The following is a 25,915-nucleotide window of genomic DNA, read 5'->3' on the forward strand; positions in this document are numbered from 1 at the left end:
CCAGCAGATTCCTATAAGGACACTGGCTGGGAAGAAGGGCCTGGAATGGACTAAGAAAAGTTCCTGCTCCATATGAAAAAGCACCATAGGGCAGACTTGTTATGTGGTTTTTTAAAAAATCCAAGGCCAATCCATTTGTCCCTGAATTACTCTGCTCCCTTTTAACTCCCATTCTTTCTGTTTCTTAAATCCCAAGTGATTTAATGTGCTTCCTGCTTTAGAGGTTATCCTGCACTGAACCTAAGGCTTTGTGTGTGTTTTCCATGCAGATGGGTGGTCTCTTGAAAGTGTATCTTCAGATTAAGACATGCAGCTGTAATCATTCCCACTCCAGCTCAGAGCATAAGTAAGAAAATGTGGAATTTTAAAAAACTTAAGTGTTTGGTTGAGAAGAATGAAATAGTACCTGATCCATTCAATCCCTCATTCACTCACTGACTGATCAAATATTTTACATGCCTCTTATGTACTAGGCATTATGCTGAGCATCCCAAAGGTAGGATGATCTAGGCATTATGCTGAGCATCCCAAAGGTAGGATGATCTAGGCATTATGCTGAGCATCCCAAAGGTAGGATGATCTAGTCTCTGCCCTCAAGAAGTTTACAATGTTGTAAGGAGACAGGTGTGGGAAAATGTATTAAACTATGAGTTGACTGCTTTATTGGAGGCATTATAAAGAACAGTGGCAGCACAAGGCAGGGAGATCCTACGCCTGCCCAGGAATTCCAGGAGGGCTTCATAGAGTTGAAACTTGAGGAATGAGCAAAAACTTACTAAGTGGATAAGAAGAAAGGGTGTTCCAGATAGAGAGAATAACTCACAGAAATGGGAAGGTAAGGAGAGCATGATATGTTTGAGGAGCTGTAACAAAGTCAGTTCTGTGTCTCTGGAGCTAAAGAGGAAAAGTGGGAGTCAGCTGGAAGTGAGGCTGCAGACATAGGCAGGGACCAGTTAAGGAAGAGCTTGGTCCTCCACACTAGATTGTTTAGACTTTATATTGAAAGCTGTGTGGAACTCCTGAAGAAGTCTGAGCAAGCACGATAGGCTCAGAGCTGCATGCTGGAGGATCACACCACAGCAGAATGGAGAACAGATTTGAGGACAGTGATACTTAAGGTAAGAGAGGTTAGTAAGGAGAACTAGTGCTTGAACTATGTCAGTGGCAGCAAGGATATAGAGGAGGCAGAGGGACATGTATAAAAGATATTGACTACACCAGTTATTGCAAAAGTCTCATACTGGCTTCTTTCTATTCTAGTGTATTATTTAGTCTTAGAGATTTTGATGGGGGACAGGGGCTAGAAATATCTGAAATGAAATGACATAGCATATCCAATTAAAATTAACGTGGAAACCACATGCCAATATTCAATTAAGATTATGCTTATTTTTTGCAATTCGATTTGAAAGTAATTTGGGTGCTACCAATAATTCAGGAGCCACTATTACTATGAGGCCATCTACAAGGACAACACCCCTCTAGGGAGCTATGCTGTAATGTGGCAGAGATAAGACACAGTACATTAGGAAATAAAGAGTGTCTGGTTATTTAGAAAAACCTTTAGAGGAGTTCCTGTCATGGCGCAGCAGAAGCGAATCTGACTAGGAACCATGAGGTTGCATGTTTGATCCCTGCTCAGTGGGTTAAGAATCCGGCGTTGCCATGAGCTATGGTGTAGGTCACAGACGCAGGTTGGATCTGGCATTGCTGTGGCTGTGGCACAGGCTGGCAGCTGTAGCTCTGATTAGACCCCTGGCCTGGGAGCCTCTATATGCCGTGGGTGTGGACCTAAAAAAAAAAAAAATCTAGAGACATTAACCTCACTGTGTAATTTATGTTTTCTTAAAGAAAGAAAACATCAATAAAATAAAACCTATTGATATTGCCTTGAAATGACCTGGGCTGAGAGTGATTTTCTGATAATTATGGATAGGATGACTAATGTTCACCATAGATAAATTACATCCATAATATCTTAAAAGGCATTGTTAGCTTGTGTCAATATGCTGTAGCTGTTGTTGGGAAGCTCAGTGGTTACTTGCTCAGGATAGGAATAGAAAGAGGAGTCTCCCAAGCACATAAATAAAAGGAGGAGTATCCCAGGCAGAAGGTACAACATGTATAAATGTCCTTAGGTAGAAGGAATTTGGCTTGTTGGAGGAGCTGAAAAGTGGCAGTGGGGCTGGAGGGTAGGGAATGAGATGCGAAGGAACATGAGATGATATTGGAGGGGTAGGCAGGGATCTGCTTAATTAAAGGCAAATGTTCTTTCAAATTTTGGTCTTTCTCTGATTATATTTCTGGGGTTCATTGGTGGTTTTTTTTTTTTAATTTTTTTATTTTTATGGCTGCACCCATGGCGAATGGAAGTTCTGGGGCCAGGGATTGAATCCAAGCTGCAGCTGTGACCTATGCTGCAGCTGCTGCAGTGCAGGATCCTTTAACACACTGTGCCAGGCTGGGGATCAAACCCATGCCTCTGCAACAACCTGAGCCACTGCAGTCAGATTCTTAACCCACTGTGCCACAGCAGGAACTCCTATTTCTGTTTTATTAGACATTGTTGGTTATTCCTTCAACATTACAGGACTACACTCACCTGGTTCTCTTCAAACTTTTCACCTTCTATCTTTAGTCTCCTTCATGGATTCATCTTCTTCACTCGTTAAATATGGGTATTCTGTTGTGTTCTTCCTTGGTGCATTTCTCATTACTCCCCACACTGTCTCTGAGGATCCTGGGCACATTCACACCTCTATGCTAATGAGTCCTAAACCTGAATCTCCCTTCAGGATCTGTCTCTCTCTCAAGCATTTTCCTGTATATCCTACACACTCTAACTCAGTTTAATAAAACTGAAATCACCTTTCCCTCAACACCTGTTACTTTTCTTACATTACCTAACCTTTTTTGAGATAGGCTCTCCATCCACCCCAAATCAGATATTTGGAGTCACTCTTATCCTCCTACTCACCCTCAGGTCCTTATTTTCTGCATCTAATCAGTCACCAAGTTCCTTCAGTTTTTACTTCTTAAGTACTCTTGAATATGTTCTTTCCACACTAATTCTAGTCTCTGACCTAGTTCAAGAAATGCACATCTCTTTCTTTAACTACTAAAAATTTAAATCCCACTAGTCTCCTCTCTAGTCTGTCCCCCAGAGAAAAAAACCCAAATAATCTAAAATGGGAGGCTGGCCATGACTGTGACTGCCCTTCTAAGTGCGCCTTCATCCATTGACTTAAGTCCAAGCTCCTCGGAATAGCATGATATTCCCTCAGTGACATCTCCTTTTCTTTTTTTTTTTTTTTTCTTTTTCTTTTCTTTCTTTCTTTCTTTTTTTTTTCTTTTTTTTTCTTTTTTTTTTTTTTTTTTGCCTTTTTAGGGCCACATCTGTGGCATATGGAGATTCCCAGGCTAGGGGTCGAATTGGAACTGTAGCTGCTGGCCTACACCACAGCCACGGCAATGCCAGATCCTTAACCCACTTAGCAAGGCCAGGGATCAAACCTGAAACCTTTTGGTTCCTAGTCAGATTCATTTCTGCTGTGCCATGACGGGAACTCCACATCTCCTTTTCATAGTGGATCCCTAGTAGTACTAAGCTACCTAAAGTGTCCTGAACAAGCATGCGGTTGCATGCTTCTGTGTTAGACAGGCTGTTAATTGATCGTTTTCACTGCTTCCTCTGTCACCACACCTGCTGTGCCATATTGAAATTAGCCACACTTGCCCTTCAGATTGGGTTGCAGGGGACAGATCTTATCCACATTTATTATCTCTAGAGATCAGCCTTTCTTCCTTAATTAATTAATTAATTTTTGTCTTTTTGCTATTTCTTTGGGCTGCTCCCGCGGCATATGGAGGTTCCCAGGCTAGGGCTCGAATCAGAGCTACAGCCACTGGCCTACGCCAGAGCCACAGCAACGAGGGATCCGAGCTGCATCTGCAACCTACACCACAGCTCACGGCAACGCCGGATCGTCAACCCACTGAGCAAGGGCAGGGACCGAATCCACAACCTCATGGTTCCCAGTCGGATTTGTTAACCACTGCGCCACGACGGGAACTCCTCTTCCTTAATTTAATGAGTATTTATCAAGTGTTTTCTACTGCTGAGGTTCTGGGAAAACAGCAGTGAATAAAACAAAGTCTCAGCCTCATGGATCTCACATTCTAGTGTGGGGACTCCAGGAGGCTACTGACACCACAGGCACTCGGGAGCTAGTACTCATAGTGAACAGTTTTGAAAATCAGGCAAATGAAAGAGTCTTCTTAAACCACTGTCTGAGCATAGTGTCTGGAATATTACTCTGACTCATTTTTCCTTTAAACAACAAGTATGGCAGTGACTAAGGCAACTGAAGTAACAGATTGAACTGCCCTAACTGTGGATCCTGTGGTCTTCAGCAATGATCATTCTCCTAACTTAGTGGAAAACATTCTCCCACATACATGGAGATATAACCTCCTACTCAGACAATCCTCTGGCATAAGAAGGGAATGAGTAACATCCCAGAAAATTAGAAATTAAGAAAAAAGCTATAGAAAATTAAAGATTTTTAAAGATACCTTAAACCACCACATTAGTAAGCTATTTACTTCACTTCCATCCTCTTTCTATTAGAAGAAATTTGATGTTATTTCCTCTTTCTGTAAAATATGCTTATTAGATAACTTCCTAAATTGCTTTTATTCATGGGTGACATGATATATCAGTCAAAATTTTCAACAAAAGGAATGGCTGAGGACAATACAGCCATATAAGAAATGTATGAAGTTTGAAATAATTTTGTTCTCCTCTTTGCTGTCCCCATTAAAATTAGCTCTCTCAATTAAACATCTTTCAAGATTTCTATATATCTATAGTTTTGCCTTTGCTGATGAATTTCCTCATAAGTAGTATTCATGGTTTCAGAACATAATGCCCCATTACCCACTGCAACCCTAAAGAGCTCTTCTGCTTCTGAGGAATAAATTTCAACAGTTTCCCTACTTATTTCCAGAGCTCTTCTACATCTCTATAAAGCTGTCTTGCAGTTGTTGCAAAGTAAACATGCCTATTTTCCCAACCTATAGCAAGCCTGCTCCTCCCACTCTAAAGGAACACAGCTCAGAAAGGGACGTCACCATTTGCATAGATACCCAGGCCAAAAATATAGCGCCATCCTTGATTCCCTCTCTTTCTTACCCCATACAGTCTACCTCTAGCTCCCGTTGATCCTTTCTCCTAAATTTCTCTCACATCTGCTGCTCCAGACCTACTACCATCTCCCTGGTTCTGGCCCTAATACAGACCCTCATAACTCTTCACCTGGATTCCTGCTTTATAATTAGATAGAACGATCTTTTCAAAATGTCAGTCTGGGGGGTTCCCTTGTGGCATAGCGGGTCAGGATCCAGCATTGTCACTACAGCAGCTTGGGTGGCTGCTGTGGCATGGGCTCATTCCCTGGCATGGAACTTCTGTGAGCATGGCCATAAAAAATAGTCAATCTGACTATGTTAGTCTAACTGACAATACCAAAATGTCCTATTGCCAACAAGGCAGAGCACAAATTCCTCACTGTGGCTTCTGCGTCCCTCATGACCTGGCCCCTGCCTATCTCTCAAACATCATCTCTCACCACTCTCACAATCCAGCCATACCCAGCTGTGCAGAGTGCCTTCATGCCGCCATATATTTTAACATCTTTACCTTTGTGCAGACTGTTCACCACATACCCCTTCTCTTTCTCTTGGAAAAGAAGTTCTTCCCTGACTCTCTGAGCCAGGTTAAGTTTCCCTTCTGTCTCCCACACCCAGCACACTTTGTAACCATTCATCTCACATCTGTCTTCCACTAGAATGTAAGGGCTAGAAGGAGGGGCCATGTCTGTTTTATTCATTCCAGTATCCCCAGCACCAAGCACAATGTAATCAGAATAAATATTAGTTAACTAAATAAGTAGTGTGATTCTTAAAAAGCGCTATTGAAAAGAATTGAGAGTGAACATAATAACTGGTTTGTTTCTCCCCCCCCCCCCAAAGGTATACATGACCACATTTGATCTCTGGTGAGTATCTGTAACATTTCAGAGTTTAAATCCTGAATGTTAAGTCTGTAATCATATTTGCACTTCATCAGACCTACTCTCCAGGCTGGTGTTTAGCTGCCCAAGTTGACATCTGGGCTGACTCATTTTAATTTGACTGTTTGAGGTTAGCTTCCACAGCTGCTGTAGCATTGTACTGTCAATCATTTGCCTTTGATACAAGACTGTAACTGGCTTGGAGGAAGAAAACAATAATCTCTAAAACACTTATTTTTCAGTCTTTTAGCAGAAAACAACTAGCTTTCTTCTCCAGAAGGGCCCATTTGTAGCTCTCTCAGATCATGTATATTCTTTACAGGAAAATAAAAAGGGTGGAGAGGACTTGAGGCTATATTCCTAAATTTTTAATTTATCCTGGGTTGATAAAATTTTAATATATGATCTTTAAAATAAAAAGTTTTTTTTCCAAATGCTAAAAACTACAATAGAGCATCTAAGCCTCACTTCATTAATTTAACAAATGTTCACCAGACACTCCAAGCTTATAGGAAAATTATATTTTGATGTGTTTTATAATGCGCTTTGATCCCTCTTGTTACCCTGTGATCTTTCAGACAACAGCTGGGCATTCTAATTCTATGTGTCAGGGAAGGGTTTTTATAGAATAACACAGGAGAAAAACACTAGACTTGTAAGCTTAAGATTCTATACCCTGAAAGACTTGGAGCATGACATTTTTTAAACCATGTAATCAGTTGGGACATTTCTTCCACACACCACACCCCCAGATTAGATAAAGAATACATTCCAAGAGAAAAGAGAAAAAGGGAACAAAGAAGAGAAGAATGGAGAGGAGCAGAGGGGGAAGGAGAAGAGAAGAGAGAAAGGAGGAGGGGGAAGGAAGGGATTGTGGGGGAAGAAGTGGGGGAAGGGAGAGGCAGAGGTGGCAAAAGAATGAGCTGCTGGCTGGGATGCAGGGCTGTGTTCTAGACCTCTCTGGATTCTAGTCAGCTAGGGAGAAAGTTAGAACCTTCTGATAGGTTTGGGGAAGACATGAGAACTCATTCTGCCTTGCCCTGGTATGGTTGCAAGAGCAACATGGCATCAGAGTGTTCCTATGCTTATCATTCTATCAGCTAAGGTCTAATGAGGAAAACAAAAACAACTCTGTTCAAATCTGAGGAAGTTTAATTATGAAAGAGAATTGACTACACAGGTGTTAGAGAACTGAGGAGCCTAATGAAATAATGGCAAAATCTAGAGATTAGCAGCAGCAGGAAGCTACCACCATCCTTATGCTGGAAGAACAACAGGAAGAGCCCAGAGTCCAAGGTCACAGGGAAGCTGGAACCACAGCCATGCTGACTAAAGGGAGTAGATCACAATAGAAATGTAGCTGATGATAATGATTCAAGGAAAGGTGGACGAAAACCCTGACCTCTCCCTTCTTCTGACCCTCCCATTGTTCACAAATGCCTCACAAGCACCAAATACAGCTGGATTCTAGCTGATATGAGTGAGCCACTCTGCAGGAGAGTGAGAAGGATGAAGCGTGGCTCTGGGAGCAAAAATACCCAGATGTAGCCACAAGTCTTTTCTCCAAGTCCATGATTTTCTTTTCTGTGGAGATGTTCATTTGTGCTGGATATTAGATTCCAGTTATAAGTGATATCATATGGTATTTGTCTTTGTCTTTCTGGCTAATTTCATTCAGGATGAGATTCTCTAGTTCCATCCATGTTGCTGCAAATGGCATGATGTCATTCTTTTTTTTTATGACTGAGTAGTATTCCATTGCGTATATATACCACTTCTTCCGAATCCAATCATCTGTCGATGGACATTTAGGTTGTTTCCATGTCCTGGCTATTGTGAACAGTGCTGCAATGAACATGCGGGTGCATGTGTCTCTTTTAAGTAGAGTTTTGTCCGGATAGATGCCCAAGAGTGGGATTGCGGGGTCATATGGAAGTTCTATGTATAGATTTCTAAGGTATCTCCAAACTGTTCTCCATAGTGGCTGTACCAGTTTCCATTCCCACCAACAGTGCAGGAGGGTTCCCTTTTCTCCATAGCCCCTCCAGCACTTGTTATTTGTGGATTTATTAATGATGGCCATTCTGACTGGTGTGAGGTGGTGTCTCAAGGTAGTTCTGATTTGCATTTCTCTTATAATCAGCGATGTTGAGCATTTTCTCATGTGTTTGCTGGCCATCTGTATATCTTCCTTGGAGAACAATCTATTCAGGTCTTTTGCCCATTTTTCCATTGGTTGATTGGCTTTTTTGCTGTTGAGTTGTATAAGTTGCTTATATATTCTAGAGATGAAGCCCTTGTCCGTTGCATCATTTGAAACTATTTTCTCCCATTCTGAAAGTTGTCTTTCTGTTTTCTTTTGGGTTTCCTTTGCTGTGCAAAAGCTTCTCAGTTTGATTAGGTCCCATGGGTTTATTTTTGCTCTAATTTCACTTGTGGCTGCCTGATGGGAGGGAGAGGGAGTGGGAGGGATTGGGAGCTTGGGCTTATCAGATACAACTTAGAATAGATTTACAAGGAGATCCTGCTGAATAGCATTGAGAACTATGTCTAAATACTCATATTGCAACAGAACAAAGGGTGGGGAAAAAATGTAATTGTAATGTATGCATGTAAGGATAACTTGATCCCCTTGCTGTACAGTGGGAAAAAAAAAAATACCCAGATGTAAAAGGAAGGAACTGTCTATGGGGGATGTCTAGGACTATGGGCTTAAGAAGGCCTCACAGACTCCTACGAACCAGGATGACCCAGAGGGGCCCAGAGCAAGGCACATATGACAAAGGAGCCTGAAGCCTTGAGAGGGCCTTGGAGCTGGGATAGGGCAGACACATCAGGATTGGACAAAAGACAGCATTGAGAAGATTAGACTTGGTTCCACCATAATGAGTTGACTACGTGTGACTTCTCCCACCTCCCACTCTCATACTACATACACTTAGATGACACTCCAAGAAAGGGGAGAGGAGACCACCTAGCAGAATGGAGGCTGAATCTAAATTCACTCTTAGATGAAGAAAGGAAAGAACTTGGACCAATGAACAGACACAGTTCTTTACTTAAAAAAGAACCCACTGAATGTGTGGGGAAGGATGAACATCTAATACGAATATCAATAATGCGGTGAGAAACAGAAATAGGTCATTTTAAAGGATGCACTGGAGGGGAAATGTTCCTATGCTTGTCTGTAAAGCCTCAGAGACACGTGAAATCTGATGAGCTTGAGAGATGAGGATTTAGCAAGCAGATGGGAGACAGTTCCTCAGTCTCTTGCCTTCTTCTATCCCTCCCTCCCAATGCTCTAATTTTCAAGAGAAACAAGTACATTCCTTATCTGCAGGCCATTAAAGTCTTTCAGAAACATTACAAATCTCTGGGTTTATCTCCACTTTAATTGTTAATTGGGGCAGTGCTGGAATAATAGGATGGGTGTGACCTGGATTCTATTCTGATGAAAAGCAACAGCAGCTTGCAGGAAATATTTCTTAAAATGTATCCTTTTGTAGATTTGAAGAGGCCATTTCTAGTTTTCAATTTTGAACTAAAAACTTAGATCTTAAGTCGTTCAGGTAGTCTTATAGAATGTGCAGTTCACAAGAAAAATATACTTATGCCCATCTAAAATATTATCTCCACAATGACCAATTGTCTATTACTGAAACAAATTTCAGATCATGTAACACTCTGATCTGAAAAGGACTTTCCTTAAATAAAAAATACTGTATTTTACCGTTTTTTAAAACAGAAATAAGGCTATTGATTTTAAAATAACCTTGTCTATCACTATTACAGAAACAATATTCCCAAACTTGCCCTTTATAAGCCAATAATTAAAGAAATAAAAATATTGTTTTCTCCATTGTTTACAAAATGGAAAATGATTATATTATAGATAAAAATAGAAGTCATTGAACTGTTTGAATTTTTTTTTTTTTTTTTTTTTACCTCATTGGAGATATCTGTCCCGGAGAGATCTACTGATACCAAAGAAAAGATGTTTACAATATATTCAATTGCTAGGTCAGTCAAATGTTCACAATTTCGTAAACTCAAGTAGTTTAAATTAGAACAGCTGAAAGAAAGTATCATTAAGAATTAATTTTAGCTTTTAGTCATACTGTCAGTAGCAATTTCTTCGTATAAAAACTACTGGGGAGAGCAAATACTATTGAAACAAGGGTTTTCCTTTTTTTTTTGTCATAAAAGCAAGCTTAAAAGTGGAAATAATTTGACATTACAAAGTTGGATGGAGAAGAGGTGGATTATTACATGACATAAATCTTTGATTTTGTCTCCTGTTGCAATTTCTAATAAGAAAAAATGTTACATTCATACATATTTACAAGAACTGTGGTGTAGATATCATGATAAATGACCACTAAAAGTTCAAAGTTAAATTTCTCATTTATCCTTTACAAGTTTGCTACAAGAATTGGATTTAACCATTTAGTATACACAAGACCTTTGACAAGTAAAGAGGATCAAGTATAAACCCACCAGTGTTTCCACCAGCGTAGCCCCTGGGAAACACTGAAATAAAGGTTTATGTACAGATAATATCCTTGAAAAGTACAGAGAAGTTACCTAGGCATAGCTCTTCATAACTTCATGAGTGATTCTATCTCAAACTTTCTCTAAGGTGAAGTTAGTTAGTAAGAAATATCTTAGATATAATCAAAAGATTAATTCAGTCTATGACTCCAATATCTTGCTTGGGTTCACTGAATATTGGATCAGCTTCAGGGCATCGCTGATGTTTTCCAAATGGCTTCAAAAGTCTATTTCTGATCTCTCCCATTAGCAAATATACAAATTATTCGTAATATGATGTAAAGTAGTATCACTGTTTTATCATACCGTTCTGATAGCTTCGCCATAGAGGCATCACCCAAGTGTATACAGTTACTTAAATTTAGCTCTCTTATCTTTGTGCTCACAGGGCCATCAAGAAATTGAATTAGTCCCATATCACCAATTCTATAGGAAAGAGTAAGCAAAGTTATATGTGTGATTTTATACATAAGTATATAGCACACTATTAATAGTTACTACAACTAATACATTTGAAAATAGCAAGGTAATATATAAGTGTGATATTTTGTCAGCATTTTAAAACCAAATTTGATTATATAGCTTTTATTTTAGTAGAAAATGTATAAATGATAGTAATGGGAGAAGTATTAATAATAATGCCATCCCTGTTCATTTATTCATTTACTTAGGTGGCATAATTATTGATAAAACAGAGGGTCTACAAGGTCTCTTCCTTTGAGTTAAACTGTGATCATGTTGAACAGTGTCTGATGCAATCTCCTACAACAGAAAAAGACTAAAACTTAGGGTAGGGAGAACCAAGACTAGCAGTCAAAATATTAGAGGAATTTGCACTGAGTACAAGTCACTTTATTTGATCTGGAATCCTATTACATTACCTATAGATCCTTTCTTTCTGAGGCAGAAAAAAACCTGATTCTGAGGGCCTTGACCTCAGTTCTTACCACACTGTCCTTGATCAGAGATACCTATACGTCAGTGCCCTCCCTGCCCCATCTGTGTAAGTCCTGCTTTATAAATGATCTCCCTAAATGATAAGTAGTCAACAAGAAATACATTTATAATAAAATGACAACAAACAAAGAAAATTGCAAAATGGTATTAGGCAAATGTAAATAAAATTACACAAGAGTGGCAATTTTACACTGAGCTAAAAAACTCTGCTAGTTAAGATACTGAGCAATACTAATGGGATAATTTTATACTGATTAAGTAACATCATCAACAAAGATAATATGTCTGTGTATAGAATTTTGGGGTCATATTCTTTCCCATCTGTGTACAGTGAAATGATGCAATGATACAGCAATTTGAATATGTGTGTGTGCATGTAATATAACAACAATAATAAATATCAATTATAAACATATTTTCCATTACAGAGGAGAAATACAAGGCCAGTCTGATTTTTGTTTTTTGGTAATTTTAGTCATGAACTTTCATGCAACATATAATATAGCATATATACAAAATAAAGGAAACATACTTAGAAATTCAAAAGGAACATAATTAATATACAATTTTGCAGTAAACTTGACTCTTGACCAAAAAGGGCATGAAAATTTAAGTAATGTAATTAATGTAAGTTCCTTAGAATATTTAAGTATATTCAACATGATAAATAATATAACCATCAACTTCCCCACCAGCCTTACTCCTAAATAAAGACTCCAAAAGACAGAAGTTGTACAGGCTGTATTTTTGTATACCATGATGTCATAAAACTAATAACAAAATGATAATTAGACATAAACTGCTTAGATATCTGAATATATTTTTAATAAATAATTTTGGGTTAAAGAAAAACTCAAATAAGTATTATAAAACTATATATCTTTCCAAAATTAACTCATCTATTTAACACAATTTCAACTAACATCTCAATAGGATTTTCTTCTGAAATATGATAAAATTATTCTAAAGTTCACTTGGAAGAATAAATTGACAAAATATCTAATAACTTAAAAGAAGACTACTAATAGAGTCTTATTCTATTAGATATCAAAACATATTATAAAGCAGTAATAAAATAATACATAGCATTTATTGAGAGCTTATTATGTGCCAGACACTATTCTAAGCCCATGACATGAATTAACGTACTTGATCCTCACAAAAAATTTTGAGAAAATAAAAGCCTTTATTGTCCTCATTTTATAGATGAAATATTATAAAATATAGATAGAATACATATAAATGAATGGAGTGGATAAGATAAGCTGAAAACACACACACACACACACATATATATATAATACACACACACATACAGATGTGTATGTATGGTATGTATGTATATATTTACATGTATATGTATATATAAATTTATGTGATAATCCTGGGGCATAAATGTCAATAGAAGGGGATCTTATAGGCCAAGTTAGTGCAGTTAGTCCTAAACATGGCTGTATATCAAAAGCATCCATATTATTATTATTTTTTTAAATACGCAACTTACTGTTCCATTCCTAAATATTCAGATTTTGTGGCTCTGGAGTGGGGCTTGGACATATGTAGTTTTATTCAGCTCTTCAGATGATTCTGATGCCCTGGAATTCTCACTTTAAAATCATATATATGTTTTTAAATTTATCTTTTTATTATTGATTCCTAATTTAATTGTATTGCAGTGAGAGAATATAGTTTGTTGATACCAGTGCTCTGAAAATTGTGGGACTCGCTTTAAAACTGCATACACAATCCATTTTTTTGTTGTTTTGTTTTGTTTTGTTTTGTCTTTTTGCTATTTCTTTGGGCCGCTCCCGCGGCATATGGAGGTTCCCAGGCTAGGGCTCGAATCTGAGCAGTAACTGGCCTACGCCAGAGCCACAGCAACGCGGGATCCAAGCCGCGTCTGCAACCTACACCACAGCTCACGGCAACGCCAGATCGTCAACCCACTGAGCAAGGGCAGGGACCAAATCCGCAACCTCATGGTTCTTAGTCGGATTCCGCAACCACTGCGCCACGACAGGAACTCCCACAATCCATTTTTTAAAGGATTGATGTATGTTTGAGAAAAAGATATACTTTTTGACTCTCTAACCTCCTGCTTTAGGTATATTGCTTATAAATTTTAAAAATCTAATCTAAATCTCTGATATTAAAACTTCTCTGTCATTTGTTATTCCTTGCCACATTTTTCTTTTTATTTTTTTACTCAGCTGTCATTTCTTCAGTTATCTTCTAGCTCTGCTTCTCTTTTCAGTGAGTTCTAATCTGATGATTAGCAACACATTGAGTTTCTTTATTTCAGTAACTATAGTATAGTTATATGAATATATATAACTATATATTTACTATATATAACTATATATTTTTCTAAAAGTTAGTTTTCAAATAAATCTAGTTGTTTTTATCATATTTTGTTGCCGACTTAGATTTCTGATTCCATTATTTCTTCAAATGGTTCATACATAGTTTACTTAATATTCTGTGACTGATAATTCTAACATCTGAATTATTGGAAGATCAAATTTATTTTGCTTCATGACAGGTCATGTATTTGTACATTTGATGATCTTTAGTAGTGAGTACCTTTTTATTTGATCTTAACCAATGTGAATCCTGGAGACCTAAATAGAAGATGCTTTACTTCAGAAAAGCTTAGAGCTAACTTTTTCTAGGAGCCTGAGTACTACCTTCCTGAGACCACCTTGTCCCCTTTGAAGGAGTGCAAACACTGTCGAAGTTTCAGATTCTGCTTCCATATCTTGAGTCTAGCTAAAGTTGACAATCTTAAAGGCAATGTTGAAATGAATGTTTATGCTCAGAGCAGCTCTACCTTTTATGTATGCTTGCTATTCACTACTCATCTCAGAGAGTCTGTTCATTGCGAAGATGGTACAGAATCATTAGATTGGATATTGGAGATTTCTCTCACTCTTTGTGGGCTCAGCAATGTATTGAAAATGTGTTCATCAAGGATCTAAATTTTTTGTAGCAAGGAGTCCTTTGAAGTGTTTTGTCAACTATACTGCTGGAAAACCTCCACTTATTTTTAAAATTAGTTAACCTGCAAAAGTCTGAGTGAAATATATGAGTGAAATTCAACTTTATTGCACAGATAGGATTAGCTGTTAAACACACACACACACAAATACACACACACAAACGCTGTTCTTGCATCATAATGCCATCTTGCTCATGAGCTTGCAATCAAAATGCCAGGTGCAGCTTTAGTCTCCTAAAGGCTTGCCTGAGAAGTGGAAGGTCTGTTTCCAAGTTTACTCACATGGCCATTGGCAGGAGGCCTCAGTTCCTTCCCAGCTGCTGACTGGAGGCCTCATCCTAATCCATATTTTTCCCATTTTAAATCCTGTGTTTACCTCCCCTCCCCACCTATGGTACCTCCCCATTTTGATAATATAGAACATGGGTTAAGATTTTGTGTAGCTTAGCTTAACCTGTCTTATATTTTCCCAAATATTGGCCAATTTCATTGTAGATCAAATGATACTTTGTTATCATCTGGCCCTATAATATTATAAGAAATTTATATAGGAAAGAGGCTGAGATATATATTGAGGAAGAAATTTTAGCAAGAATTTGATCCTTGCCCATCTGAGAATATCAGGATAGAAGCCCAACTGTAACCTAGCTAAACAAAGGGTATTAGTAGGAAGTTGGCTTCTGTTCATTGGTGAGCAAATCCACACAGAGGAGAAATCTAACCAGTACTCAAGAAGAAACCCTTCAATAAGACTGGTTCTTTATAAGAAAGTCTGCAAGTCAGTTCAGGAAAAGTTCTGAACTAACTGTGAGAACCCTCACTAGGAAAAATAGCCCAGAAGTGTTACAATGAATTCATTTAATCTTACAAGGTGCTGTGTTCCACATATCCTGAGCATCCCCTGATAATCCCCATGCACGTCCATACAACCAGCCTGAGTTGGGTGCCCCTCACTTTCTTTACAACAGACCCCTTCACTTACCTCTCCTTGAACTCCTGGCCTTCGTGTTTACTAACCAATGAGCCTGGAGGGAAAATCTGAAACATTCTAGATAATCAGTGTTTCTTGACTGAATGACTCATTACCTTACACAGTTTGCCAGATTCAACACAGTTAGCTGCTTTAAAGGTGAGAGGGACTTCAGGCTACCATCTGTTAGTCCCTTGCAGTCCACCATGTAAATGTGGCTGATATTTGGATAATTCTTGTCTATAAATTCAAAGCATGCATCAGTAATCCTTTTATTTCCTGTTTTTAAAAAAAGAAGAAAACAGAAAAGTATTGTATTTGAATTGCCAGAAGAGAAAAAGTAAAAATTAATGCTAGACCACTTTTAAATATCACAGACCTTCAAATCGGATTTTTCTGAGGTCACAAGTAGAAAGAGCCTTGAAAGTATAATCAGAGATATGTGGTGCACCGATGAAAACTACCGATGTAATACGATGGCATTTTTCAACTAAAGCCTTTCAAAAGAAAAGGTAATTAAATTAACTGGGGTGTATCTAACAAACTTAGCAAAGTAATGAGGTCATTTTCCCCCTCTTAATGTTTTCAAAAACAGACACATTGACTATAAAATTTTCCTAATTTCAAACAAAATGGGATCTTCTTTCAGTATATTTTAGTACACTTACATTTGAGTAATGCAGAGGAATCAACTAAATCATATTACAAAAGAATTGGAAAACTTAAGAAAATGGAATGCTGGGAAAAAAAATCACTACATTTAGAAGCCTGACATGTAGAACTAAACTTAAAATGTATGCTTAGACTATAATATCATTGAAACAAAAATATCCTAACTGAAACAAATTTTCTTAGGGTACTTAAGGATTCAAATGCTCAAATGTGTATATGTGTAAATTTTCTGATTTTTGTTATGTAAAGAAAAGCTCATTCGTATTTTTCAATAATTTAAGCCACTAGAAAATGTGCCTACTGATGGGACTGGGAAGAAAATGTACTTTCCAACTACTTACTTTTACACAGTTGTCTGTCAGAGTTGGCATGTCATTGATGGTCAGATGCATAATCCCACTGCAGCTGTTGGCAATGTTCCTGAAGCCTTGGACTGAAATCTGAATTGTACAGAGTTGGTGAAAATGATGGGCAAACCCATTAGCATGACCTCTACTAAAACCCTCAGATAGTAATAACCAAAGGTATATCATGATTTTGCTAATATGTTTCAAAATTGAAACCATAAAATATTGCAGACAAAAAAGGAAAGAATCTTATCTTGATTTCTTTATTTTAGTTATTATATGTATGTATTGTGAAATGATCACCACAGAAAGTCTAGTTAACTTGTTCTATTTTTTATGGAGGTAAAATTCATATAACATAAAATCAGTCACTTTAAAAAGTCATTTAACCATTCATAATTTTGTGCAACCACAACTCCTATCTAATTTCAGAACACTTTTATCTAAGAGGAAACCTCGTACCTATTAAGCAGTTGCTTCCCATGCTCACCTTTTCCCAGCCCCTGGCAATAACTAATCTGTATTCTGTCTCTATGGATTTACCTATTCTAAATATTTCATCTAAGTGGAATCATATAATATGTGGCCTTCTGTGTCTAGTTTCTTTCATTTGGGTTAATGTTTTTGAGGTTCATCACAATATGGTATGTATCAGCACCTTATTTATTTTTATGGCTGAATAATATTCCATTTTACGGACATACTACATTGTGTTTATACATTCACCTGTTCATAGTATTTTTGATATTTTGAGTAGTGCTGATGTGAACATACATGTATATCTATTTGTTTGAGTACCAGTTTTAAATTCTTTGGGGTATATACATAGGAGTAGGATTGCTGAGTTACATGGTAATACTACATATAACTTTTGAAGAAACAACCAAAAATATTTTCTACAGGGGCTGTACTATTTTACGTTCCCATCAGCAGTCTACAAGGGTTCCAAGTCCTCCACATTTTTGCCAAATCTTGTTTACTTTTCCATATTTTCCTTCTTAAAAATATTTCCTAATGAGTTTGAAGTGTACCTCACTGTGATTTTGATTTCCAACTTCCTAGTGACTAATGACATTGAGCATCTTTTCATGTACTTATTAGTCATTTGTATGTCTTCTTTAGGGAAATGTCTGTTCAAGTCCTTTGACTATTTTTTGACTGAGTCATTTGTCATTTCATTGAGTTGTATGAATTCTCTAAATATTCTGGATTCTAGACCCTTAAATATATGACTTGCAAGTATTTTCCCCATTCTTTCAGATGTCTTTTCACTTTTTTAATACTGTTCTTTGATGCACAAGTTTTTAATTTTAATGAAGTAAAAGTTATTTTTCCTTTTATTGCTTATGCTTTTTATGTTACAGCTAATAATCCATTGCCAAATTCAAGGTCATGAAGTTTTATCCTCAGTTTTTTCTTCTAAGTTTTATCATTTTAGCTCCTATATTTAGGTCATTGGCCCATTTTCAGTTAATTTTTGTATTTGGTGTGAGATAGGGATCAAACTTCATTTTTTTTTTTTTGTATGCCGATATCCAGTTGCCCAGCACCAATTGTTGAAGAGAGTATTCTTTCCTGCATTGAATGGTCTTGGCATCTGCATTGAAAATCAATCAGCCAGAAAAGTATAGGTTTATTTCTGGATTCTCAAGTCTATATGGCCATGCTTATGGCAGTACCACACTGTTTTGATTACTGTAACTTTGTGTACTGATTTCTTTCTCTCAGCTCTCATTATCTGCATTAACAGAAGCAGCAGTGGTAGAGAATATTCAAAATAATGACTGATGTGAAGATCAAATATATTTGCCTCTGAATGAATTACCTTAAATTAACCTCTTATTTAGGCTCCATTCCCTAACAAATGGTCATGGATGGGAAATCAGATGATATTTTGATTCAATAATGGGAAACATCAGGGGAACTCTCCCACAGAGTCATCTTCGCAATAGCATGACAGGGAGAATGAATAACAGCAGAGGCAATGGACCTTTTGGGAGAACTTTGGAGACTTCATGTGTACCATTTCTTACTGAAGGTGACTTCCAAGTTTCTGTCATTAGGGCCTCCACCTATTTGAAAAGGACTAACCAAAACTTAGGGAACTTGAGTGCCATATCTTCAGAACATTCAGAATTCATCTCAAATGTCACTTCCTTAGGAGGTGTTCCTAATCCTTAGATTAGGCCAGATTCTTATATACTTATAGCACCATGTAAGTATCATAACTATAATTAAATTAATTTTATGATTAGTTGCTGAACTCTCCTGTACTCCATCTCCCAGTAGGGTGCCTATAGCATCAACTGAGTGGACAGTCAAGAGTATTTTTACATGCGTAAGTGGAGGAATATAAGGGTGAATTATGAGAACCGTATCTATTGAGTAGGTTCTGCTGTCCAGCAGGCACTGGCAATGTAAGCACCCAGTCAAAAGCCAGGGGAAGCCCTTGAAAGTAGGGGCTGAGCATGTAAGTGTGAGGGGCTACAGGAAGCAAATCTCTCAGTCAGCAGTATATTTGGTGCTATGGTCTGAATGTTTCTGTCCCCTGCAGAATTCATGTGTTAAAATCCTAAACCCCTAAGGTGATGGTATTAGGAGGTGGATCCTTTAGGAGGTAATTAGGTGATGAGGGTAGAGCCCTCATAAATAGAATTAGTACCCTTATAAAGGAGGCACCATGTTGACACGGATTCAATCCCTGGCGTGGGAACTTCCTCATGCTGCAGGTGCCTCCAAAATAAATTAATAAATAAAAATAAAAGAGGCCCCAGAGAGATCCCTCATCCCCTCTACCATGTGAGGTTACAATGAGAAGTTTCTGTCTGTGAACTGGGAAGTGGACCCTCACCTGACACTGCATCTGCCAGCACCTTGATCTTGGACTTAACAGCCTTCAGAGCTGTGAGAAATCAGTATCTGTTACTTATAACCTACTCTGTGGTATTTTGCTAAAGCCGCCTGAATGGACTAAGACACTGGGATAACTTTTTTCTTTTTTTTTTTTAACCTTTTTTTAAAATTTTTTTCCATTTTTTTTATTATTCAAATGAATTTATCACATCTGTAGTTGTATAATGATCATAACAATCTGATTTCACAGGATTTCCACCCCACAGCCCAGGCACGTCCCCCCACCCCCCAAACTGTCTCCTCTGGAGACCATAAGTTTTTCAATGTCTGTGAGTCAGCATCTGTTCTGCAAAGAAGTTCAGTCTGTCCTTTTTTCAGATTCCACATGTCAGTGAAAGCATTTGATGTTGGTGTCTCATTGTATGGCTGACTTCACTTAGCATGATAGTTTCTAGGTCCATCCGTGTTACAAAAAAATGCTGGTATTTCGTTCTTTTTAATGGCTGAGTAATATTCCATTGTGTATATGTACCACATCTTCTGGATCCACTCCTCTGTCGATGGACATTCAGGTTGTTTCCATGTCTTGGCTATTGTAAATAGTGCTACAATGAACATTGGAGTACATGTGTCTTTGTGTGGAATAATTTTTCTAAAGAACTTTTGGGAAATAAGTTTCTAAAAGCCTGAACATGTATCTATTTTGGCCCACGGATTTCCTTGATAGAATTATCCTAAGGAAGTAGACTTGCACACAGATTTATATACAAGAATGTTCATTGGAGAGTTATATAATATTGAAAAATTGACACCAAACTAAAATTTCCACAATTAGAAATGGGTTACCCAAACTATGGTGATTCCTATAATGGAATATAATACAGTTACTGCAAATAATATTTTTGAAGAGTAACTGGCATCATGATATAATTTGAAAGGAAGAGTTAATTATATAAAGGCTTGCCACTCAAAGTGTGATCCATAGACCAGCAGCACTGGCACAACCTGGGAGCTTGTTAGAAATGCAGAATTTCAAACTGCCACCTACTGACTCAAAGGCTGCTCTTGAACAAGATTCTCAGGTGATTTACTGGACAAACCAGCCTGGCTCTCTGAGCCCTTGCGTGGCCCTTAGTACTGAGTCCTGTGTGGTACACCCTGGAAACCTAGAGCTTCTAAACTGAGTCAGCCCCTATGACAATAAATCTAGATATTTATTTTACATTGAAAGTGGGGGAAAGAGTGCTCAGCAACAGCATGTAGGCACTGGACTAACTGTGGGCATAGTACAGAGCACTCATCTCCCAAAGGTAAAGCATAATGCCATCTTATAACTCAGAGGCCTTCATCCAGTTTCCACTTCAGAGCCTTTGTAAGTCTCCTAACATCACAGCAGGAAATCTACAGAAACACAGAAAAATATGATCACTCACCACACTGTCAAACACTAAAATTGGCAGTTTACCTGGTGCCAGAAAATGGAAATGGTATTCTCTTTCTGCAAAGCTTACAGAATTGGATTGAGAAAAACAGCTAGGTCAGGGTGTGGGAGGCAGGCCCTCTCACATGCTGCTAGTTAGAAGTGGACATTGTGATGTCCTGTCTGGAAAGCAGTAGACATCAAATACTTTAAAAATGTTTATACTCTTTCGCCTAGGAATTCCCCACTAGAAGTCTATCATCATAATTACAAGGATTGAACATTTTCTATGAGACAGGCATTGTTCTTTTTTTTTTTTTTTTTTTTTTTTTTTCGTCTTTTTGCCTTTTTTTAGGCTGCACCCGCAGCATATGGAGGTTCCCAGGCTAGCGGTCTAATCGGAGCTGTAGCTGCTGGCCTACACCAGAGCTATAGCAACACCAGATCCGAGCCTTGTCTGCGACCTACGTCACAGCTCACGGGTCACAGCTCACGGCATCGCCTGATCGTCAACCCACTGAGTGAGGCCAGGAATCAAACCCGCAACCTCATGGTTCCTAGTCAGATTTGTTATCCTCTGTGCCATGACGGCAACTCCAAGACAGGCATTGTTCTAAGGGCTTTCCATGTATGAGATCTCATTGCAGTCTCATAAAACATTGTTTACATAAGAAAAAAAGATCCATGTAGAAGTTATTTTATTGTAGGATTTAATCACAATAAAAGAGAATTAGAAACTGCTAAATGTCCATTAAGATTACGATTTCAAATTAATAACATAGAAAAATGCTTACAATATAATATTGTGTTTTTAAAAATCAGGATTTGGACTTGACTGTATATATTATAGTCTCAATCTTGTTTTCATAAAGGTATGTGTCTTACGAACAAATAGATAAAAGCTAGAAATACATATTTTAAAATACTGTTTATCTTTAGATATTAGGACTGTGGATGATTTTTATTTTCTTTTATATAACTTTAAATTTTTTATTTAATGAGCATATAATTCTTCTGCAATTAGGAGCAAATTATTATAAAAGGAAAGAAGAAGGAAATTCAGTCCTCCTTCTCACACCGTAGCTTCCCAGTCATATACCCGAGGAAATCTAATGTATGTTCAAAGTGGGCATCTACTTAGAACCTCTACTCCAGGACACAGTCCTTTTAACTCATTGAAAAGCTATTCCACTGGGTAATACTTGGCCTAAAAGTGTCCTGTGTCCTGTTAGATAACTTCAAAGACTTCCTGGTAAGTTCAGGAAAAACATTTGTGGAATTCCTCTTTCCTCCTGTCCTTAGTCATGGACTGGATGAAAAGGGTGCTGTACAGAAGATGAGAGACCATGATGAGCTCAGTGAGCCCAGGAGAGTTTATAATAGCTACCATTTAAAGAACACTTACTGTGTCCTAGGTGCTCTTTTAGGTGATCTTCATATACTGGTCTATAAAATTCTAACAAACACCTCATTTTTCTCATTTTACAGATGAGAAAAATGAGGTCCAGAGCAGTTAAGTGATGTGTCCAAGTCGTCTAGCTCATAAATAGTGGAGCCAGGATAAGAATCCAAGTAGTCTGATTCCAGTGTAGTCATTAAACTACATTGCTCTTTAAGATCAGCTTCCATTACTACACTTAGAAAGGACAGAAACAACAAACCTTTTGCCACTAGACTCTAAGAGAGAACTGCTGCCTTGATCCTTCACTCTTTGATCCAGATCCTAATGGTAGATGCATACATACATACACATACACAGATAGATACAAGAATATAGATGCATAGATAGATACCTGGTTTTATTATAAGGAATTGGTTCATACAACAATAGAGGCGAAGAAGTCCCAAGATCTACAGTTGGTCAGCTGGAGACCCAAGAGAGCTGAAGGTCTTGTTCCAATCTGAGTCCAAGTCTGAAGGCAGGTCAAGACTGACATCCTAGCTTGAAGACAGGCAAAGACTGTGTTTTTTCCCTTTCTCAGCATTTTTGCTCTATTCAGGTCTTCAACAGATTGGATGAGACCCACCCACATTGGGGAGGGCAATCTGCTTTACTCAGTCTACCAATTTATATATTGATTGATCTCATCCAGAAACCCCCTCCTGGACAAAACTAGAATAATATTTATCCAAAAACTAGGCACCCCATCGCCCATTCAAGTTGATACATAAAATTAGCTTCTTTGAGGATTTTAGGCATTGCCTTTTCCTAAGACTCATGGTTGATGCTGTTTGCTCCTGCCGGCTTTTCCTGGCTGGTCATCTGAGTGTGCCTGACCACATTTTTATCCAGATGATCATCTTGAGACCATCCACCCTTTCTGCCACCACTGTCTGAATCAGATGTAATTAAACAAAAGCCCTGAGATATTACTGTTTTCCCAAGATCACATTTTCAAGTGAAACAGAAACCCTCGAGCCTTAAAGTTTTAATTCCAAATATTTAATTAAGGAATTTTAGTGTCTTAAAATCATGAAATTGGTAAGGGAACAACTCTATTTTGAATGCATATGCGTGAGTATTATTTAACTTATGTAGCCTGAATTTTATTATTTAAATTGCATAACAATTTTTATTATTTAACTTGTGTAGCTTCGTGAGAAATCATATTTTTCTGCACCGTGAGAGTTCTCATAGAGTGGATGTGACTATACTGTGCTGTGAAAGGTCTCAGCTCCTAGCTGACTTATGCATAAAGACGCTCTACAAAACACCTGGAGGAGGGAAGAGTAGAGGAGGCAGGCTATTCAAAGGGGCTTAGACGTCTCATGGTCTGAGGCAGCCCAGGAGATGAAGAAATGGAGGCTCAGGTCTCTTGATCGATATTCCCTAGACTGCAGATTGATAGAGCAAGAACACAGATGTGCAAACTCTTACTCCAGTACTCCTAAGTCACATTCTTCAACAATAACATCCAGTTCAACTGTTCCATCTCAGCTTCCAGGGTTCTTCAAACCTAGTCACTCCAGCCAGAAAGACATCCAACTTCTTCAATACTCAGTGGACCTCTCTGCTCTTTATCTGACCTTGTTACCCTTCCCTGCCTCTGTCTCTTTTCATCTAATCAAGCCTTAACTATTCCTCAAGTTCCAATGACTCCAGCCCTATCCTGCTACCTTCCTTCTCTTTCTCTATAACTATTTTAGCCTATAACTTTCCTATAATCTCTGCATGTCTTATTTCCCACAAAGAAATGATTTTATACTCTTTCGTTTTTTAAACTTCTTTCTGTATTAGACAGCTATTAGTGCTGAATGAACTAAGTTTAGGAGTAAGACAAATTAAGTCTGGGAAAGAGTACAGAATTTGGCTACAGACAAGATTGACAATGATTCCAAGGTGAAGGTGAAGCACGTGCAAAGGCAAATCGGTGGGAGCACTGGGTTTAGATCACAAGATCACCCTTAGGGTGAATAGGAAAATCTTAAAAGGTAAAGAGGGAGTGACCCATATGGCAAAAAGGAGATAGTTTATATTGTACTTCCATGGATGCTTAAAGAAGTTCTCCATAAATACTCCCAGAGAAAAGTCCAGGGGAGATGAATTGAGATTATAAATCTGGGGAATGGGAACAGAGGAGGAGGGAGAATGTTGGTCTTGGAGTCAGTAGAGCTGGATTGAGTCTGGTTCTGCCTCTTTCTCACTTGTAACAAAAGGCAATTCAACCTCTCTGATGCTTAATTTTCTTATCTATAAAATGGGTATAATAATACCTATTTTAGGAGACTCTGGAGAGAATAGGGTAATTAGCACAGTATCTATTATGTGATTTGAGCAGCAGCTTTCCTGTTACTCTTCTTCTGGGCAGATCGTGAGCCCAGAAAAATAAAGATTCAAGATCTAGAGGTAAAGGGCCTTGAGAGGTCATTCTAATGCATTCTTCACATCGTAAACATAAAGGAATTGTATTCAGAGAAGTTGTGTGATTTGAGAACAAGTTCCTTATCTATTTCTCACCATGTGTCCTCCATGCTAGACATAGCGTCAGACACAGTGGGTGCTCCATAGGTGCTAAATGAATGAACGAATGCTCTTGAGTCACACTGTCGGTGGCAGAGCCAAGGTTAGAGACCATGTCTCCTTATTGTGACTTACAACTCCAGAGATGGAAACCGTGGTTTTTTATAACCCTTCTAAATTTCTCCCCTTTATCTCAGCTCTAGTCTATTACCCCAACCCTAGTGTCTCCAATAATGGCTTCCCCAAAACAAGCAAAAAACTTTTTCTCTCTTGCTGTCTTGGAAACATGTTCATGACAAGATTTCCTGAACAAGGGGAAAAAATGATAGCAATAATCAGCCACAGCTGAGTGGTTCCTTGCAATGCAGCCAAAAACTAGGTGCTGTCAACCAATAAGATTGTATCCAGAAAGAGGGGGCAGGGAGACCGCTGAGAAAACCTTTTTAGTTTTGTCCTGGCATGAAATGCCTAGTTCTCTACACAGTTTATTTTAGAATATCCAAAAAGATGCTTGGCTAATATTTTATGACTCAAATATTCCTCCCAGTATCTTTTAGGCCAACCAACTATTAGTTGTTCTTTTTCTTCACTGAAATCATGGTGATATCAGCCTGAAATTAAAAATCCTCTCTAAGAGAAAAAACAAAATATTTTACCCATGTTAAAAATACCAGGTCTTTCCACATCTGCTATCTGTGCTTTTTCAGTGTAGTGGTCTTACAGTCCTTGGGATTTGATCTCTCTTCGTTTAGATTTGAGGTGATTTTGGCTTCAACTTGGACACCAACTGGAGCCTTGCCACTCTGCTTTTTGCTGGTTTAGCTCCCATTGGTTAGGAAGTTGGGAAAGTTGGCCACACCAGTGATGTTCCAGTCTCAAGTCCCAGCAGACAGCTACTGCTGCTAATGGGGGAAGAGGATCTCTAGTGATCACAGATAAATTCTCTCCATCTGTCTCTGGGTGGGTCTCAGCCCATCAGCACAACAGTACAGAGCTCTCTGTGAAGCAAGTGAGTTGTCTGTCAGCCCTATGAAATGAAGACCAAGGTGCTGGGCATCAAGGTCTAGCTCAGGTCCCTTCCTTGATGCTCCAAGGTGGTCAAAGGAAGGGAG

General features: G+C 38.2%; 1 protein-coding gene across 1 annotated transcript in view; it reads right to left on the reverse strand.

Annotated features, from left to right (window-relative positions):
• Nucleotides 1-25,915, reverse strand: part of FBXL13 (F-box and leucine rich repeat protein 13) — a 202,393-nt gene that overhangs the window by 47,219 nt on the left and 129,259 nt on the right. Inside the window, exons 13-17 of the mRNA XM_013979811.2 lie at nt 16,564-16,662; nt 15,930-16,047; nt 15,667-15,829; nt 10,932-11,051; nt 10,020-10,146 (exon numbers count right to left, since the gene is read on the reverse strand). Of these exons, the coding sequence (XP_013835265.2) occupies nt 10,020-10,146; nt 10,932-11,051; nt 15,667-15,829; nt 15,930-16,047; nt 16,564-16,662 (627 nt within the window). The remainder of the gene's footprint in view (nt 1-10,019; nt 10,147-10,931; nt 11,052-15,666; nt 15,830-15,929; nt 16,048-16,563; nt 16,663-25,915) is intronic.

The sequence above is a fragment of the Sus scrofa genome, chromosome 9 (assembly GCF_000003025.6).
Source record: "Sus scrofa isolate TJ Tabasco breed Duroc chromosome 9, Sscrofa11.1, whole genome shotgun sequence".
In the NCBI taxonomy this organism is placed as follows: Eukaryota; Metazoa; Chordata; class Mammalia; order Artiodactyla; family Suidae; genus Sus; species Sus scrofa.